Source organism: Lethenteron reissneri, chromosome 62, assembly GCF_015708825.2.
Source record: "Lethenteron reissneri isolate LAM-NWPU_2019-01 chromosome 62, ASM1570882v1, whole genome shotgun sequence".
Classification (NCBI taxonomy): Eukaryota; Metazoa; Chordata; class Hyperoartia; order Petromyzontiformes; family Petromyzontidae; genus Lethenteron; species Lethenteron reissneri.
In genome coordinates, this window is record NC_083840.1 from 4,833,426 (window position 1) to 4,852,585 (window position 19,160).

Sequence of the window (19,160 nt, forward strand, 5' to 3'; positions counted from 1 at the left end):
GGAGGAGCCTCTTCAGGAGCTGAAGAGTTTCGTTTTCGTCAGCTTCCTGAAGCAGCTTCCGGCACGTGGGGAGCGGAACGTCAGACATCGCGCCGAACGGCACGGGGCGTAACCACAAAACCGCATTCGGAGGGCCGCACTGCATCATCACGTGGCGCTTTCAGATGCGCTTCTGTCGCCGTCTGGAACGTTCTTCCTTCCAGTGTTAGGAAGCCACATGGAGCTATGGCACTTGTAAATCATCATCTAGACAAACGAATTGGCCCCCGCACCTCCTCTTAGCTACGGTTGGCTACGTACGGTGGTGCAAAATAAGTTCAACGTACGTCCGTGAAACCCTCAAAGGCTCACGCGCGTAGAAATTCGTGACGTCGGCCAATGCAAGAACCTCTCCCCTCCTTTGCTTGCACCCGGCGCTTTCAAATTAAAACCCTCCGCGAGAACTCGATTCTTAAATGGAACGATCGCTCTGCAGTTGCAACGGGTCCCCAAATCTGCTCTGGAGATTATTCAGCTTTTAAAAAATATAAAAAGTTGAAAGTATAGAAAACATATCAAATAAAAAGTCTAAACCTTTTGCAGCAGGGAACAGGGAGACATCGTTCCCATCATGCCTTGCGTGCACGCCATTTAACCCCCCCCCCCCCCCCCCCCCCACTGCAACGTACAGGATGCTTGCCAGCCTTGTCTAGACCACCACCAACTCTCGAAAAAATGCAACCGCATTGTGGTTTAGGGGGGCCCCCATCATCTCAAAACGATCTGCGACCGTTGCCTTCCCATTCCCCCCCCCACCCCCTCCGCCGCCGTATAAGGCTTTTTACGAGCACGCCGCATGGCTAATGTACAAGCAAGCACGGCTCACGGCCGCTTATCCCGCCTCTCCTATCTCGCGCTTTGCCGGGCCTTCGCGCCGGCGGCCGGAGGGGGACGTTAAACGGAATATTTATTTGTAACTCTTCGAATAAATTCCGCGGTTGCCAACTCCACGTCCGCTTGGTGTTTCACCGACCAGCAGCTGGATGTGAGCGGGGAATCAGCGCTCCGGCTAAAAGGGAAAAAATCCCGGCGCGCTGCCCCCAGTTCCGCGCCCTGCACCCCCTACAGCAGCGCCACACTCGGCCGCAACGTCAGCCTCAAGGTTCGACTCCTGTTCCCTACTCCCCCCCCCCCCCCCGGGTCTTCCCAACTGGGGGATCAAAAGCCTTTTCATGCGTCGGCTATCTCCAACCGCTGTCCTGCCCGTCTGACGTGGCCAGGGGTGGAGCGTGCTCACCTCTCGTTGCAGATGTTCGTGGGCGTCCCGATAGCTAGGCAATGTTAACTACCTCGCCTGGTGTACGGGAGGTCGTGGGTTCGATCCAGACCCTGACGCCTGCTGCTGTATATTTGTAGTTTGCGTCTCTCGCTCTCTCATCATCATCACGGTGGCAAGGAGTTGTTAACTACCTTGCCTGGTTTTCAGGAGGTCGTGGATTCGAGCCCGACTCTGACGCCTACTGTATATTTGTAGTTTGCGTCTCTCTTTCTCCCCGTGGTTGGGTGGATTTTTCTCCGGGTCCTCCCACCACACAATTTACAATTCGAGTAGCCGTGACGTTTCGCCGGTAATCACAACAGCAACAACAACCAACCTCATCAGGCGACAGCCGGAATTGTGGACACATCCTCCTGTTTCGGTCTTAAATAGAGTGGCGTAAATGTGATGTCGTCACCTGTGAGCCTATCAGATCATGCGTGAACTTCTCTTTCCAAAGTGCCCGATTGTGAGCCGGTGACCGTAAGAGGCGGCAGTACAGCAAGTAGGCTGCTGAGTTGTCTGCATAGTGGTTCAGCTTTGCATCATGCCAGTGTCGTCATGCCAAATTTGCCCTGTGGGGGATGGGAGGGGGGACTTAGAACCCAGCACTGCTGAGATCCTGGGTTCAACCCCTGGGTGTGGGTGTGTATCTCTCTCTCTCAGGAGGTTCATAATGGCTGTGTCAGGGACATGCTGGGCCAGTACCGCTGATATTCTGGGCGTCTCTTGGTCCATGGAATTTTAATGACCTGGCCAGAGACACTTAGCCAGCATCAGTGAGAAACCTGGATTTAAACCCAGGGGCCAGAGTACAGAATGAGTAACAACATCGTTGCAGTGTCGTAAGATCAGTTTTATATAAGATAAGGCAGTTACGGTTGAGCTATGAGAAATCTCACGATTGGGCAGGAAAAATTGTAAGTGGATTTCAAGCGCTAATAATAATAAAATGGCAATATTATTAATTATGATATCAATGTTAACAAACTTTAATAGTATCATATTACCTCAGCCAAAGCACATGGAGTCGTGAAATAATGCCAGCTATGTTGCCTGGGAGACGCCATGTCGGCCATGTTGCCTGGGGGGTTATTTTCCGGCGCAGCTGATTGGCTGGTGCAGTGGCAGTGATGATGCAATCCCTAGCAACAACTGCTCGGAGAGCGAGAATGATGGTCTCACTATGACTCTCGTATGTACTTCGACTTACAATCCGTTTTCTCCGACGACATTTGTGATTTTACTGCAATCGGACTTGGGACAAATCTTAAAAGAAGTTTCTGTACTCTGGAACCGAGAGGTGTCTGCTTTCAGGGTTAGAGGATTGAGATGGCTGAAACAGTATTTTTTAAAGAACTAGTGAAGGCTTTCCTGTGTAAAACATGAAGTAAATAGTTATTCACAATAATTAATCTGTGCTTCATAACACAACTAACGCTCCCCCATTAATAAAAAAAAATCATATGAGCAGATTGGCTCGGTTGGCTACGTACTGTGCGGAAGAAGATCAGTGTACATACGTAACATGACAACAAGGTTTTTTAAATGTTTTTAGAATTCTTCGTATATAATCTTCACATCAGACTTATTACCTTGCTATTTGGTTGTATCTGCAAATCCCAAACACTCTGCTCATTATCTTAATTGCTTTTTTTGTGGACATTTCTGTTGAACAGTCCTCTGTGTTGGCCCAGCTGGGCACCAACAGCCTGCCCCGTAACCTGAAGGCCACCCTGCAGGAGATAGAGAACAAGCGGCAGCAGACCTTCCAGGAAAAAGGTAAGGCTTTTCTGGGGTGCTAGGCCGAGTGGCAGTTGTCCCTGAACATAAAAAAACAGAGTGTATTTTACACATTCCTTCAGCCACAGCATGGCATATCTTCTGGGAGTGCATAATTACAACAACATTGCTTCAACACAAACTACAAACTACTCACTTACCAGGTAAGGTCCCACTGGGCCATGTAGCTCTTTTTCAGAAGCGAACTGGCTATATTTTGACTTAAAACTTTCGTGACTGCAGGAATTCATATTTTTTTGGTTCTTTCGGTAAAGTCACGTAGATAGAACAAAAACCACGACGTTTCGATCGCAACACAAGCGGTCGTGACCGCAACACACCGCTTGTGTTGCGATCGAAATGTAGTGTGTTTTTGTTCTATCTACGTGACTTTACCGAAAGAACCAAAGAATACGACCTGGATATCACAAATTATAGCTCAACGAAGTGGGCTTATCATCATCATTGTAAATATGGAGGAAGAAAACCGGAGGACCCGGAGATTAAATCCACGCGACCACAGGGAGAGAGAGACGCAAACTCCAAATATACAGCAGCAGGCATCGTCAGGTTCCGCGATCGAACCCACGACCTCCTGTAGACCAGGCGAGGTAGTTCACACCTCGCCACCGTGGGGCCCCCTCCCTCCCACCCCCCACAGGGCACCAGGTGATAGAAGAGCAGCGGCGTCGCCTGGCCGACCTGAGGCTACGGGCCGCGGCCGAGGCCCAGACGCAGTGGGCAGCCCTCCATGCGCTGCCCTCGTCCCCCACCTCGTCGTCGTCCAGGGGATGCGCCGAGGAGGAGGAGGTGGACCAGGAGGAGGCGGCGGCCGCCGCGATGGTGGTGGAAGAGCTTCTGGGGAACGGTGGTGGCGGAGCGGGGGGAAGAGTGGGCGGCGGTGGAGGGGCCTACGACACGCTGAGCCTGGAGAGCTCCGACAGCATGGACACCAGCGTCTCCAACGCCAACTCGCAGTGCTCGCCCGATGCCATGTCCAGGTGTGGTGCACCTAGCCTGGCACGGCCGGCCACTGGCTCGTGTGTCGGTGGCGCCGCGGATAGTTCTGGAAGCCGCCAGAGGACCCGAGTTCGATTCCCGCTCACGGCCAACCCCGCTGACGAGCGTCTGAACCGGTTCTGAGCCTCCCCTAGGTCGACTCGGCCTCAAATGAGTACCCAGTGCAGTGTGTAGTAAACGTCGCCACCTGGGGAGACAAAGGCGGCCGGGCGTGGTGCCGGCCACCCACCCCCCCCCCCCTCGTCTGTAACAGTGCCGGCCTTCGTAGGTGCTGCTCGCGACTCTCTGACAGCACTTGCCCCAGCAGTTTGTTGAGGGCTACATGGGGGATCTTTGTCTTTGTACCCCGTACAGCAGGAGAATCGTCGTCATTGTCTAAACAATCGAATAACCCCGCAACCGAACGCAACCCGACGACACAATCGACATCAGGGCGGTTCTCCGCGTGCCACGACCGGTCCAGCGGCTTGGTGAAGACGATCGACGGCGTTGACTCTGAACGCCGCACAGACGCTCGGTCGCTCCTCGCGTTTGAAGCTGGCGGTGGTGGAGGTAGCGGTGGTGGTGGTGGCGGTGGTGGTGGTGGTGGTGGCGGTGGAGGTGGTGGCGGTGGTGGTGGTGGAGGTGGTGGTGATGATGGAGGTGGTGGCAGTGGTGGTGATGATGGAGGTGGTGCCGGCGGTGGTGGTGGAGGTGGTGGTGATGATGGAAGTGGCGGCGGTGGTGGTGATGATGGAGTGGTGCTGGCGGTGGTGGTGGCAGCGGTGGAGGTGGTGGTGCTGCTGGTGGGAGTGGTGGCGGTGGTGGGAGTGGTGGTGGCAATGGTGGATGCATTGTATCTACGGGGTGTAACCATCACCACTGAGGAGACAAACGCAGCCGGGCGTGGTGCTGGCCACCCACCCCCTCGTGTTCCACCGTGCCGGCATTCATCTGTGCTGCTTGCGAACAGTCTGCTGAGGCTGCACCGGGGGGGGGGTTTCTGTGTCTGTGTGCGTCAGTGCGAGCGGCATGGACACGGTGCGTCTGGAGGAGATGGAGCGCATGTTGAGGGATGCACAGGTGGAGAAGGCGAGGCTCTTGGAGATGAAGGTGAATTTAAAGTCACTCGGAGAGTGACTTTGTCTTTGTATGTATGCTGAACTCAACCGCGCTAATTAGTTGGCTACGTACGGCTATATGTATGCGTGCGTGCACGTGTGGTGTACGTGTGTTTGTGGTGTACGTGTGTGTGGTGTACGTGTGTCTGTGTGTGTGATGTACGTGTGTGTGGTGTATGTGGTGTGTGTGGTGTGGTGTGTGTGTTATGAGAACCAAAACATATATACGGTTTGGCCACAAAAGTTACAAAGTCACTCATCCACTCGCTTACTCACCCACTCACTCACTCACCCACTCACTCAATCATTCACTCACCCACTCATTCACTCACTCATTCACCCACTCACTCATCCACTCACTCACCTACTCACCCATTCACTCACCCACTCACCCATCCACTCAGCTATCCACTCACTCATCCACTCACTCACCCACTTACCCATTCACTCACCCACTCACCCATTCACTCACCCATTCACTCACTCACCCACCCACCCATCCACTCACTCACTCACCCACCCACCAACCCTCTCACCCACTCACCGAACCACTCATTCACCCACTCACTCACCCACCCACTCACCCACCCACCCACTCACCCACTCACCCACCCACCCATCCACTCACCCACCCTCTCACCCACCCACCACCCACCGCCGACGCTGATGCCGCCGCTGCTGCCCCCCCCCCCGCCCCGAGCAGGAGCGCGAGGCGGAGGAGCGCCGGCGGGCGCTGGATCTCGAGCGGCGGCGCCGCGAGCGAGTGGAGGCGCAGCTCCGGGACGAGACGGAGCGGCAGCGGCGCCTCCTCGCTGGCGCGGGGGGCGGGGGGGGGCCGCCCCCCCGGGGTGGGGGGGACGCGGGGGGGGCTCCGTCGTGGGGGGGAGGGGGGGGCCCGGGCGGGGGGTCGTCGCGGGGTGCTGACGTGAGGCTCAGGGACGCGCACGCCGTGCAGCAGGTGAGTGAGTGGAGCTGTGGGGGGGGGGGGGGTGCGGGGGGTGTAACAGGAGGCACGCACAAGAGGAGATGCAGGGAGACAGGCAGACACACAAGAGGAGAGGCGGGGGGAGATGCAGGGAGACGCGGCGACGCGCGGGAGGAGAGACTGAGAGATGTGCGGGGATCCCCGCGTGGATCCTGAACAGACCCACCAGACTCGTACATAGAGCCACAGACTCGCACAGAGACCCACAGACTCGCACAGAGACCCACAGACTCGCACAGAGACCCACAGACTCGCACAGAGAGCCACAGACTCGCACAGAGAGCCACAGACTCGCATAGAGACCCACAGACTCGCAGAGACCCACAGACTCGCACAGAAACCCACAGACTCGCACAAAAACCCACAGACTCGCACAGAGACCCACAGACTTGCACAGAGATCCACAGACTGGCATAGAGACCCACAGACTCGCACAGAGACCCATAGACTTTCATAGACCCATAGACTTGCATGGATAGACAAACTACATTCTTTACAACTGCTTGTTGTTGTTGTAAACGTACGGTGCGAAATAAGTTAATCATGCACTACAGACATACACACACACATATATACATACATAGACACATACACACATACGTAAACAATCAACATACACACGTGGCCTCGGTGCTACGAGAATGGGGTGTCAGTACCAAACTGTGCTACTAAGCTACCGCACCTCCTTCGGCGATAATCGCAAGAAGTTGCTGCTGCTGCTGATGCTGATGCTGCTGCTGATGCTGCTGCTGATGCTGCTGCTGATGCTGCTGATGCTGCTGCTGCTGTTGCTGATGCTGCTGATGCTGCTGCTGATGCTGCTGCTGATGCTGCTGCTGCTGTTGCTGATGCTGCTGATGCTGCTGCTGATGCTGCTGCTGCTGGAGCTATGCGGCTGTAAGAGTTTGCCCGACAACAACGAGTCCCTCCAGCACACTCAGCCCGTGCCCCGACTGGACACCGGTGACAAAAGAGCTTCACAGGCCATCGGGTTTCTCCTGCTGCTGCTGCAGTAGTCTAAATAACCATTGTGACCCCCCCCCCCCCCCCCCCATCGTGCTCCCCCCAACTCCTTCCTTCCCCCCACCCCCCACCCCCTCCTCCCCTACCACCCCTCACTCCCTCCCTCCCCACCACCTCCCTCCCCCCCACCTTCCTCCCCAACCCCTCTCCCCCCCCTCCATTCCCCCCAACCCCTTCCTCTCTCCCCCCTACCACCCACCTCCCTCCCTCCCCCCACCCCTCCCTCCCCCCACCTCCTTCCCTCCCCCCACCCCTCCCTCCCCCCACCTCCTTCCCTCCCCCAACCATCCCCATCCCTCCCCCCACCATCCCCCCTATCGTGCTCCCTCCCCCCACCCCCTCCCTCCCTGCTGCACCCCCTCCTCCCCTACCCGCCCCACTCCCTCCCCACCACCTCCATCCCCTCCACCTTCCTTCCCAACCCCTCTGCCCCCACCCTCTCATCCCCACCTCCCCCACCCTCCTCCCACCCTCCGTACCCCCTACCACACTCCCTGCCCCCACCCCCCTCCCTCCCCGCACCCCACTCCCTCACCCCCGCACCCCCTCCCGCACCCCCCACTCCCCCCACCCTCTCCCCCCACCCCCTCCCTTTCCGCACCCTACTCCCCCACCCCCTCCCCCCACCCCCTGCCCCCACCCCCCTTCCTCCCTCCCCACACCCCACTCCCCCCACCCCTACCCACCCCCACCCCTCCCCCCGTCTCTCCGCGAGCAGTCCCGCCCGCTGACTCGCTACCTGCCGGTGCGCAAGGAGGACTTTGACCTGCGTGGCCACGTGGAGGCGGCGGGCCACGGCGTGGAGACGTGCCGCCACGTGGCGCTCACCGCCAAGACCTGCCGCGGCCTCCTCACCAAGATGGGCGGCAAGATCAAGACGTGGCGCAAGCGCTGGTTCGTCTTCGACCGCAACAAGCGCACGCTGGCCTACTACGCCGGTGGGTCGGCGCGCACGCCGGCGACGCCGCCGGCAAACGTTGTCGTCGTTTAACGACGTTATCACCATCGTCGTAATGGTTGTCGTCGTCGTCATCATCGTTATCACCGTTGTGGTTGTTGTTGTTGTCGTCGTCGTTATCACCGTTGTCGTTGTGGTTGTTGTTGTCGTCGTTGTTATCGTCGTGATCACCGTTGTCGTTATGGTTGTTGTCATCGTTGTTGTCATCGTTATCACCATTGTTGTTGTGGTTGTTGTCATCGTGATCACCATTGTGGTTGTTGTCGTCGTCGTTATCACCATTGTCGTTATGGTTGTTGTCGTTGTTGTCATTGTTTTTGTTATTGTCGTCGTTATCGTTCTTGTTGTCGTTGTTATTGTCATTGTCATCACCTTTGTTGTTGTTGTTATCATCGTCGTCGTTAACAAAATCTTCGTCGTTATCGTCGCCATTGACAAAGGCGGTGGCTCCTCCCACACCACCTCCTCGTGCGCCGTGCCGCCCTCCATCGGTGATGCTGCTCGCTAACCGCTAACAGCACTTGCCCCAACAGTCGGCTACAGGCTACACGGGGGATCTTTATCTCTCTCATTGTGCCACCTCTGTCCCCTCTGTGCGCCCGTGTACACGCAGACAAACACGAAGCCAAGCTGAAGGGAGTCATTTACTTCCAGGCCATCCAGGAGGTTTACTACGATCACCTGAAAAACGCCAACAAGGTGATGCAGAGCCACTCGGCTCACCCACTCACCTGGAACACAGCGCCACTCACCACCTCCTCACCCTCGCCCGACTCCCTCCTCCGAGGACGGTGCTCACTGCCGGGCGTTGTGTCTCTGTGGTAGCCTTCGCCGTCGTCATCAACATCATCATCATCATCGACATCATCGTCGTCAACAACATCACCATCACTCGTCATCATCGTCATCTTCGTCATCGTCGTCATTGTCATCATCGTCATTGTTGTCATCATCGTCGTCGTCGTCATCATCGTCGTCAGCATCGTCATCATCGTCATCATCATCATCATTGTCATCATCATCATTCTCGTCATCGCCATCATCATCGTCCCCACTACACATTTGCAGCAGCAGCAGCAGCATTTAAACCTGCACTGCAGAATTAAACGATCTGCTCCTACTGTTACCTCTGAGATCCACTCAAGTGATGCTCCGGTCCACTCAGAACAGAACCCGCGGAAGTGGCTGTCACAGAGCTACCGCTGAGATCCCTTCCCCTTCTTCAAGCGACCCAGTAGAGGGCAGCACCCTCCCGCCTCGCCCTGCCGCACGAGCGAGATTCTTCGCTCTCGAGTCGAACTGATGTCTTCGTTCTAGATTTGAAGCTTTCCTGACTGCAAGGATTCATACTCTTAGGTTTTTTCGGTAAAGTCACGTAGGGAAAAAATAAAATTAAAATTAATAAAATAATAGAAATAAAATAATAAATCACGACGTTTCGGAGACAACACAAGTCTCCGTCATCAGGTGGGACCGTCACAGCACGATTTACTGTATCAATGATGACTTGTGTTGCCTCCGAAACGTCGTGATTTATTATTTTATCTTATTTCTATTATTACTTTCATTAATTTTATTTTTTACCTACGTGACTTTACCGAAAAAACCTAAGAGGATGATGTCTTCATCACAGCTTGAACATCGTCACGTCAAGTACAGAGTTTCGGGGGGCTCAAGCGCGACCTAACCCAAAAACACCTTTATTATTAATCATATTCGTTGCAAAAGCGCTGCTACGTGTTTAAACTGATCACCATTGTTGTTGTCTTTCCTTTCAGCCATGGGGGATATTGAGATTTGCCAAAATCACAGTATGTAAACGCTTGGACGTTGGCTTCTTCGTGTTCCCCGAGTGGCAACGCCCGTGTTTGTGGTTTTTTTCTCCCCCCGGGAATGCACTCCTACTAACCCGACCCCGAAGCTTTGCGGGCGGCTGCCGACTTTGCTTCGCTGTGGAACGTCCTCGCACCTGGTCGCTCCCCCCACAGACACAAATATTCCCCATACAGCTCGAACAAACCGTTTGGGGGCAAGTGCCTTTAGCGAGTAGCGGCGCCTACGAAGGCCAGCGCGGCACACGAGGGGGTGGGTGGTCAACACCGCGCTCGGCTGGCCGCCTTTGTCTCCCCAGTGGCGATGTTCACACACCGCACCAGGCGCTCATTTGAGACGTAGGGGAGGCCGGTTCAGATGATCATCACTGGCGTTGGCCGTGAGCGGGAATCGAACCCGGGTCTCTGCCAGGTTCATAGCCACACAGCCACACACACACACACAGCCACACACACACAGCCACACACACAGCCACACACACACAGCCACACACACACAGCCACACACACACAGCCACACACACACAGCCACACACACACAGCCACACACACACAGCCACACACACAGCCACACACACAGCCACACACACACAGCCACACACACAGCCACACACACACACAGCCACACACACACAGCCACACACACACAGCCACACACACACAGCCACACACACAGCCACACACACAGCCACACACACAGCCACACACACACAGCCACACACACACAGCCACACACACAGCCACACACACACACATTGTACCCTATTTACTCCGGCGGTAGCAGCAGCGGCAGCGGCTTCTGGCTGGCCGTCGAACAAAGGCGGCGGTCACCGCACCAGGCGCGCTTCTTGCGGCCGTCTGGAACGCTCTTTATTCCGATATTAGGAAGCCATTGGAGCGCTGCTGCACCTTTAAATCATCACATAGATTGACAAACTAATTTCTTTAGAGATGTGCTCTTGGTGTTCACGTCTGTTGTCCTTCCCACGCACCTACGATTAGCGCGGTTGGCTACGTACGGTGCGAAAGAAAGTTCAACGCACAGTACATACATTGTAAATAAAAAGTGTTTGCATTGTCTCCTATAAATCCGGAGAATGTTGTCTTCCGGAAGACGCTGTCAATTTGGCGACAGGAGCGGTGGTGCAGTGGTGTACGCTTGTGGCCTCACTGCACTTAGAAGGACCTGGGTTCGACTCCTGACTCGGGGATTTCCCGTGGGTTCACTGGTCAAATCCCAAGGCTCAAAAGCACAATCATACATGTCAAAACCGGTGTTTATGCAAATCACTCAATTGGTATCAGACGCAGCAGCAGTAGACTCGAGTGAGGCTTTCCTGGCCAAATCGAGCGTAGAAATAAAACAAAGAATGATAATCGTTTTAAATCATCGCTTTCAACAGTCTTCCGCAAGATGGTTCGGCACGCTACCGATCACGTGGCGCTTATATATAGATTTTTTTTGGCAGCATCTTCTCCGTGTTTCATCAACGCCTGTGTTTCGCACCCCCCCCCCCCCTTTGTGTTGTTTGCGTCGTGTGTGCATGCCTGCAGCAGTTGGTGCGTGTTGATTTGCGAAAATTAGCGACGAGAGTATTCGTCAGAGGCACGTTTGTTGTCGTGTTTATTTGTTTTTTAACGAGCGGGCGGCATTCACCCGACGTGGCGGCAATTCTGCGACTCACGCCCGCCGTGACGCGGATCATGGCGCACAGTGGCTAGGAGATGTTAACTACCTCGCCTGGTATACAGGAGGTCGTGGGTTCGATCCCAACCCTGACGCCTGCTGCTGTATATTTGGAGTTTGCAGTGTGTCTCTCTCTCATCATCATCATGGTGACTATGAGATGTTAACTACCTCGCCTGGTATACAGGAGGTCGTGGGTTCGATCCCAACCCTGACGCCTGCTGCTGCTGTATATTTGGAGTTTGCAGTGTGTCTCTCTCTCATCATCATCATGGTGACTATGAGATGTTTACTACCTCGCCTGGTATACAGGAGGTCGTGGGTTCGATCCCAACCCTGACGCCTGCTGCTGTATATTTGGAGTTTGCAGTGTGTCTCTCTCTCATCATCATCATGGTGACTATGAGATGTTAACTACCTCGCCTGGTATACAGGAGGTCGTGGGTTCGATCCCAACCCTGACGCCTGCTGCTGTATATTTGGAGTTTGCAGTGTGTCTCTCTCTCATCATCATCATGGTGACTATGAGATGTTAACTACCTCGCCTGGTATACAGGAGGTCGTGGGTTCGATCCCAACCCTGACGCCTGCTGCTGTATATTTGGAGTTTGCAGTGTGTCTCTCTCTCATCATCATCATGGTGACTATGAGATGTTAACTACCTCGCCTGGTATACAGGAGGTCGTGGGTTCGATCCCAACCCTGACGCCTGCTGCTGTATATTTGGAGTTTGCAGTGTGTCTCTCTCTCATCATCATCATGGTGACTATGAGATGTTAACTACCTCGCCTGGTATACAGGAGGTCGTGGGTTCGATCCCAACCCTGACGCCTGCTGCTGTATATTTGGAGTTTGCAGTGTGTCTCTCTCTCATCATCATCATGGTGACTATGAGATGTTAACTACCTCGCCTGGTATACAGGAGGTCGTGGGTTCGATCCCAACCCTGACGCCTGCTGCTGTATATTTGGAGTTTGCGGTGTGTCTCTCTCTCTCTCATCATCACGGTGGCTATGAGATTTGAACTACCTCACCTGGTATACAGGAGGTCGTGGGTTCGATGCTGACCCTGACGCCTGCTGCTGTATATTTGGAGTTTGCAGTGTGTCTCTCTCTCATCATCATCATGGTGACTATGAGATGTTAACTACCTCGCCTGGTATACAGGAGGTCGTGGGTTCGATCCCAACCCTGACGCCTGCTGCTGTATATTTGGAGTTTGCAGTGTGTCTCTCTCTCATCATCATCATGGTGACTATGAGATGTTAACTACCTCGCCTGGTATACAGGAGGTCGTGGGTTCGATCCCAACCCTGACGCCTGCTGTTGTATATTTGGAGTTTGCGGTGTGTCTCTCTCTCTCTCATCATCACGGTGGCTATGAGATTTTAACTACCTCACCTGGTATACAGGAGGTCGTGGGTTCGATGCTGACCCTGACGCCTGCTGTATATTTGGAGTTTGCGTCTCTCTCTCTCATCATCATGGTGGCTAGGATGTTAACTCCCTCGCCTGGTATACAGGAGGTCGTGGGTTCGATCCCAACCCAGACGCCTGCTGTATATTTGGAGTTTGCATGTCTCTCTCTCTCATTATCACGGTGGCTATGATATTTTAACTACCTCGCCTGGTATACAGGAGGACGTGGGTTCGATTCCAACCCTGACGCCTGCTGTATATTTGGAGTTTGCGGTGTGTCTCTCTCTCATCATCACGGTGGCTAGGATGTTAACTACCTCACCTGGTATACAGGAGGTCGTGGGTTCGATCCCAACCCTGACGCCTGCTGTATATTTGGAGTTTGCGGTGTCTCTCTCTCATCATCATCACGGTGGCTAGGAGATGTTAACTACCTCGCCTGGTATACAGGAGGTCGTGGGTTCAATCTCGACCCTGACGCCTGCTGTATATTTAGAGTTTGCATGTCTCTCTCCCTGTGGTCGCGTGGATTTTTCAGTTTTCCCCCCACATTTATAAACATGCGTTTAGAGTATTTGGCTGATTTAAATTTCCACGTGATGAGCCACTTCGTTGAGCTATCATTTGGCTTTATTGCTTTTGAAAATGACCTGTGTAACCAATTAAATAATAAAAAAAATTGTTTCGCTTATAAACTTGTGGAAATAAACTGGTGGAAATAAGTACGGATTAAAAATTATTTAACATCTTCGCCAGCATTTCTCAGTATTGAGGAGGCCAATGAAGTCAAATCGGTGGACTCATGGTAACAATAACAGTGAGCATGGTTGGCTATGCGCGATACGAAAGAAGTTCACCATACATACAACCCAATACCATTGAGATGTTTGGTGGAGTTCATCTTTTGCGGGGAGAGAGCGGCAAGATATAGCGAGGGGTTGCGTGCGACAACCAATAAATAAAAGCGAGATATCGATCAACGTTATCCTTAATCCGCTCGAGGAAATTAGAGAGGGAAATGTTCATCTTCTTGGTTCTTTCGGTAAAGTCACGTAGAAGGGAAGTAATAAATGTTCGTCCATTAAATGTTTTTTTAATTCAATTTTTATCGACTATTACATTTGTCGGGCGTGACGACGACTGTGACGACACGGAGTTCACCTCGCGGTCGTTGAGTCACGCCGTCGGAGAACGCAGCGGCGCCCGCCGGAGGCCAACATGGCCGTCGTATCGCTGACGAGTCACCAAGCTCACCGATTGGCCGACCTGATGACAATGGGCCGTGGAGATTTTAGCCAGACCAAGAAGCGTACTTGAAATGAAATACCACCGACTTGCGGCTGGACTAAATTCACCTTCGGGTTGTCCTCGGCTGAGACTAAATAAATGAAACAAATACGGGCTAAAATTAGTGCTGCCTAGGAGCATGTTTGTAATACATTCCGTCTTATCTTGCCCATGTCTCGCTCTTGCCCTCTTTCTAAACTCTTTTGTATTTTACCAGGTAAGGCCCACTGTGCTTATACGGCTCTTTTTCAGAGGCGACCTGGCTATCAAAAATGATAGCTCAACGAAAGTGGCTTACCAAGTGGAAATTTATAGCAGCAGCGAAATACTTTAAATTCACGTTGATTCTAAATGTGGAAGGTAAAACTGCAGGACCCCGGAGAAAAATGCTCGTGACCACTGGGAGAGAGACGCAAACTACAAATATACAGCAGCAGGCGTCAGGGTCGGGATATAAACCACGACCTCCTGCCTACCAGGCGAAGAAGTTAACATCTCCCCACCGCGCGGCGCTCCTTTATTCTCCCCTTGCCCTTTCTCCAACAGAGCCCCAACCCGGCACTGACGTTCTGCGTGAAGACCCATGACCGTGTCTACTACATGGTTGCCCAGTCGCCGGAGGCCATGAGGATCTGGATGGACGTCATCATCACGGGAGCCGAGGGCTACACGCTCTTCCTCAACTAGCCGCATCCCACCTCTCCGCCATCTTATTTGCGCATCCCCCTCTCAACGCCGCCATCGTGGATTTTGCAGCGCCGCCACTTTGGGCTCTTCAGCACCCGCCAGCGCTGCCACCGGAAGCTGTTGGATGCCACCATCTTCAGCCCTGCGACGGCGCGACACCGGATCGCCGTACTAGGAAATTTTGAATTTGGCGTTTCCACCATCTTTGTTTTCTACAGCCGCCATCTTGATCGATTCGTCATGGATTTTGCAACTCCACAATCTCATTTCTGCACCAGTTTGCTTTTTTCACCATCCTGCGTTGCGCTACTGCCAATTTGAAGTCCTGATGTCTTGGAAACCACTGATTCTCCACCTTGAACTCATTTTTATATTTTTAGCAACACCTCTGGATTTCCTCCGCCAAAGGATTTGTTCAACTCTCTTCCGCAGTCCGTTGCTGTATCGGCCATCTTTGACACGATATACGAAAACATTGGAATTCATATCGTAAACTTTATATTCCCGTACGCTCCAATATTATCAATCATATACACTTATAGCTCGACGTTCATGAATTTTATATCACTACAATACGTTTATATATTTGTTTTCTTTTTAGAAACTTGTAGGAATTATGAATTTTTGCTGCGGCCATCTTGAATTTTATTGCGCGTCCATATTGGGCATTCACCCGCGATCAACAATAGGCAGGACACAGCAATTGTGAACATACCAAAATCGGTGACAAAACAATTATACATTCACAGACCTCTCAATCCACTGTTGGATGAAGTCCACCCCATGCCCTTTTGGTTATGGGGAGGGGGGGGGGGTTGACCATACTTCACCGCGCAGGTTGGCCAACGGGGTGTGAGTCTGAGACGCAGATTCACATATCGTCTGCCACTTTTGTTCGCCGTTGTCGCAAATCGAACCCGGGAAGCGGGTTTGTAGCGCAGAGCGCTAAAATTCTGCGCCACCAATGCACCCGAAAATCGGACACAGTGTTAGGTAGAACTAAAGTTTGACAAACCACAGTCAGTTTAAATGCATGGAAAGACCGTCTCAAATACATGATGGGTGTTGGGTTTTTTTCCACAAAGTTAAAGCAATCCAACTTAATTTTTAGTTTTTTTCTTGCGATGCCATCGCTTGGTGGTGGTGGTGGTGTAACGGTCAGCAGTACCGCTGGACCTGCCAGTTCGATTCCTCCCGCCACGACAGCTGAAAAACGGCGAATTTTATTTAAATCCCCCCCCCCTCCCTTACTCCCTCTGTCCACCATTGAGCAGTTACGTCGATTGCAAGGGTCGCATGGGTGCGGGCTAAAGTGTGCGGCGCTCCCACCTCATTTGAAGGAATTTTTTTGCGAGATTGTGAAAGAATACGCCCAAAAAAATATACTCTTAAGTCGTGGGGCCCTTCTGTCTCCACGACGTGACCTCGTTCTCGTTTTGGCCCAACAGCAGTTCCTGGCACCCACCACTGCAACTCTGGGGGGAAAATGTGGGTGATGGTGTGGTTGTTTTAAAGAGCCGGTGCGGCATAAAGCCGTGGTCAATATTGCAATGACTGCAACTTTAACCTTACCTCACAGTCGGAACACACGACCCAACAAAGAACACACGCGTGCTAGCGGTAAACTTTAGCGCTTGAGGTATGTAAAAACTTTATTACTGTTGGAAGCACGCACACACGTAGAATTATATGTAGACATGCCTCCGTTACATATTTTCTCGATATGTCTTCTTTTTTACCGGAACAAGTTTTATTCTTGTGTTTGCGCGCAGATTATCTGGAACACTAAAAGAGAGCAATAAGGCTGGTGACTATCCTGGCGTACCAGGCTACGCGTCTTTTAGATTCGAAGCTTTCGTGACTGCAGGAATTACTCTTTGGTTCTTTCGGTACGCGACAGAAATTAAATAATAAATATAATGCAATACAACACAGAGAGTCGGCCAACACAACAGTCAACACCCCACCTGATTAATCACGTTCTTCCAAAGATTGCTAAATTTGAGAACGTGACAAAATACAGACACGGAGACACACAGACAGACACATAAGCAGAGAGAGGCTCACACAGAGACACACACATAGGCACACAGAAGTTTCTGTGTGCCTATGTGTGTGTCTCTCTGTTTGTGTGTCTGTCTGTGTGTCTCCGTGTCTGTGTTTTGTCACTCAAATTTAGACATCTTTGGAAGAACGTAATCAACTGTTATGTTGGCCGACTCTCTGTGTTGTATTGCATTATATTTATTATTACTTAATTTTTTTCGACGTGACTTTACCGAAAGAACTAAAGAGTAGTCTTCTGTCGCGTTGCCATCCAACACCCCGCGGTAGCTTTCGGTGTCCGACTGGAAGCTCGCCCCGAGGGTGAGCGCCCCTTTCCAATCGTACACCCCCCACCACCACCACCCGATTCCCCGTGCCCGTTTCACCTGTGCGCTGTTATTTATCGACATCAAAGCGCGTGTGTGAGTCGCACGGAGTCATCCACCGCTTTGCTTCGAGCAGTCGCTGCTCCTCCATCCTCGGCCATCGTGCATCGATCGCTGATCCCGGCGGGACACTGCCGGTGACCCCGGAGCAAAAAGACACAGGCTCCACGTCCCGTTCCGACTCGGGTTAATGATGTTTAAACACAGGTCAATCATGTTCAAACGCAGGTTAATAATGTTCTAATGCACGTTAATCCCGTTCCAACGCAGGTTAATTGCGTTCTTATAGCCTAACATTTTTTTTCATCTTCTCTGTTTTATTTTTATCTGGGTCATCGCTTCCGCATTACCCTCCCCACCCCGAGATAATGGAGAGTTGATTTGTAGCTGGTATCGACAAAAACGCCCACGTTACAGTATTAAGCAGTGCTTTGCAACAATTACCAACGTTTAGAATAATGTCCCGAAAGTCGGGAAAGCCGCAACCCACGTCGGCAACGTTTACCCGTTGCACCGTCAACGGCAACGTTGGACTAACGTTGGCATGTGGTTGTCAACCGTTGGCCCCACCGATTCCTTGTGTCCTGGGACTTTCTGAGTCTCGATAGGATAGGTCCTGGTCAATTGTGACGTTTGGCACAATTCCTTTTGCGATGAGCGTTTTTTTTTACAGTAGGCTTTACGTGCGGAGAATCGTGCGTGCGGAAGGGATAACACTAATAATATACATAGGTCAACCTATTTGCTGTTCTGCCTTTGAAGTGGGAAAACATCTGGCGAGGTTTTTTTTTCTTTGATAGTACACCTGAGTGGATCGCAAAAGTGGTGAGCTGAAATCCAAACATACACCACCATATCCTTCTGGTGTTGGTCAAATGAGTAACCACCTCGGGTTCGATTCAATCTTCCCCCGGCACAGCAGTTAAACTATAAACAATTACTTTACTTTAACCAGGTAAGGCCCACTGAGCTCCTATACAGCTCTTTTTCAGAAGCGACCTGGCTATCACATATGATACCTCAACTCACGTGGAAATGTATTTCAGCAAAATACACATGTCGATTCAAAATGTGGAGGGAAAACCCGGAGAAAAATGAACACGACCATGGGGAGAATATGCAAACTTCAAATATACAGAAGTTAGGGTTGGGGATCGAACCCACATCCTCCTGCATACCAGGCGAGGTAGTTAACATATCTCCACCATGTGCGGAGGTGTAAAGTGTGGTTAACCCCCACTTTCACCACTGGCACACGACTCACAACAGAAATTAACAACCTACGCGTCTTTGGGGTGTGGGAACATTCCGATAATGGTGTTTCTATACGGTCAACCCGTTACATCGATTATTTGACACCCGTTGTGTCACTCCACTGCTGGATGAGGACCCCTCCTCTTTGCCACGTCAGTCGTGCGGTGTTTGCTTTGTCATACTTCACTGCGCTGCTCAGTTGTTGGTCAGTCCAGTAGGATAGGCATCCTGAACAAACCGCCACGTATTTGCATGACGTTAGCCGCGGCCGAGAATTTAACTTGGGTATCGTTTGTAACAAAACATACTGCCCAATACTATTAACAAGTTGTTTAAAAGAAAAAGTGGCCTTTTAAAAACAATTATTGCCTTGATTTTTTTGTACTATTTTTGCCTC

At 52.1% G+C, this 19,160-nt stretch overlaps 1 protein-coding gene across 7 annotated transcripts in view; it reads left to right on the forward strand.

Moving 5' to 3' along the window:
- Positions 1 to 17,096, forward strand: part of LOC133358476 (pleckstrin homology-like domain family B member 1) — a 53,365-nt gene extending 36,269 nt beyond the window's left edge. For 3 of the 7 annotated variants that reach the window (XM_061576789.1, XM_061576794.1, XM_061576792.1), the window contains 9 exons: positions 1,016 to 1,141; positions 2,977 to 3,079; positions 3,741 to 4,080; positions 5,101 to 5,191; positions 5,903 to 6,157; positions 7,926 to 8,145; positions 8,779 to 8,864; positions 9,944 to 9,976; positions 14,937 to 17,096. In XM_061576789.1, coding sequence (XP_061432773.1) covers positions 1,016 to 1,141; positions 2,977 to 3,079; positions 3,741 to 4,080; positions 5,101 to 5,191; positions 5,903 to 6,157; positions 7,926 to 8,145; positions 8,779 to 8,864; positions 9,944 to 9,976; positions 14,937 to 15,077 — 1,395 coding nt within the window. In that variant the 3' untranslated portion in view covers positions 15,078 to 17,096. The remainder of the gene's footprint in view (positions 1 to 1,015; positions 1,142 to 2,976; positions 3,080 to 3,740; positions 4,081 to 5,100; positions 5,192 to 5,902; positions 6,158 to 7,925; positions 8,146 to 8,778; positions 8,865 to 9,943; positions 9,977 to 14,936) is intronic. The other 4 variants (XM_061576790.1, XM_061576795.1, XM_061576793.1 and 1 more) reach the window with 4 other exon arrangements.
- The last annotated feature ends 2,064 nt before the right edge of the window (positions 17,097 to 19,160 follow it).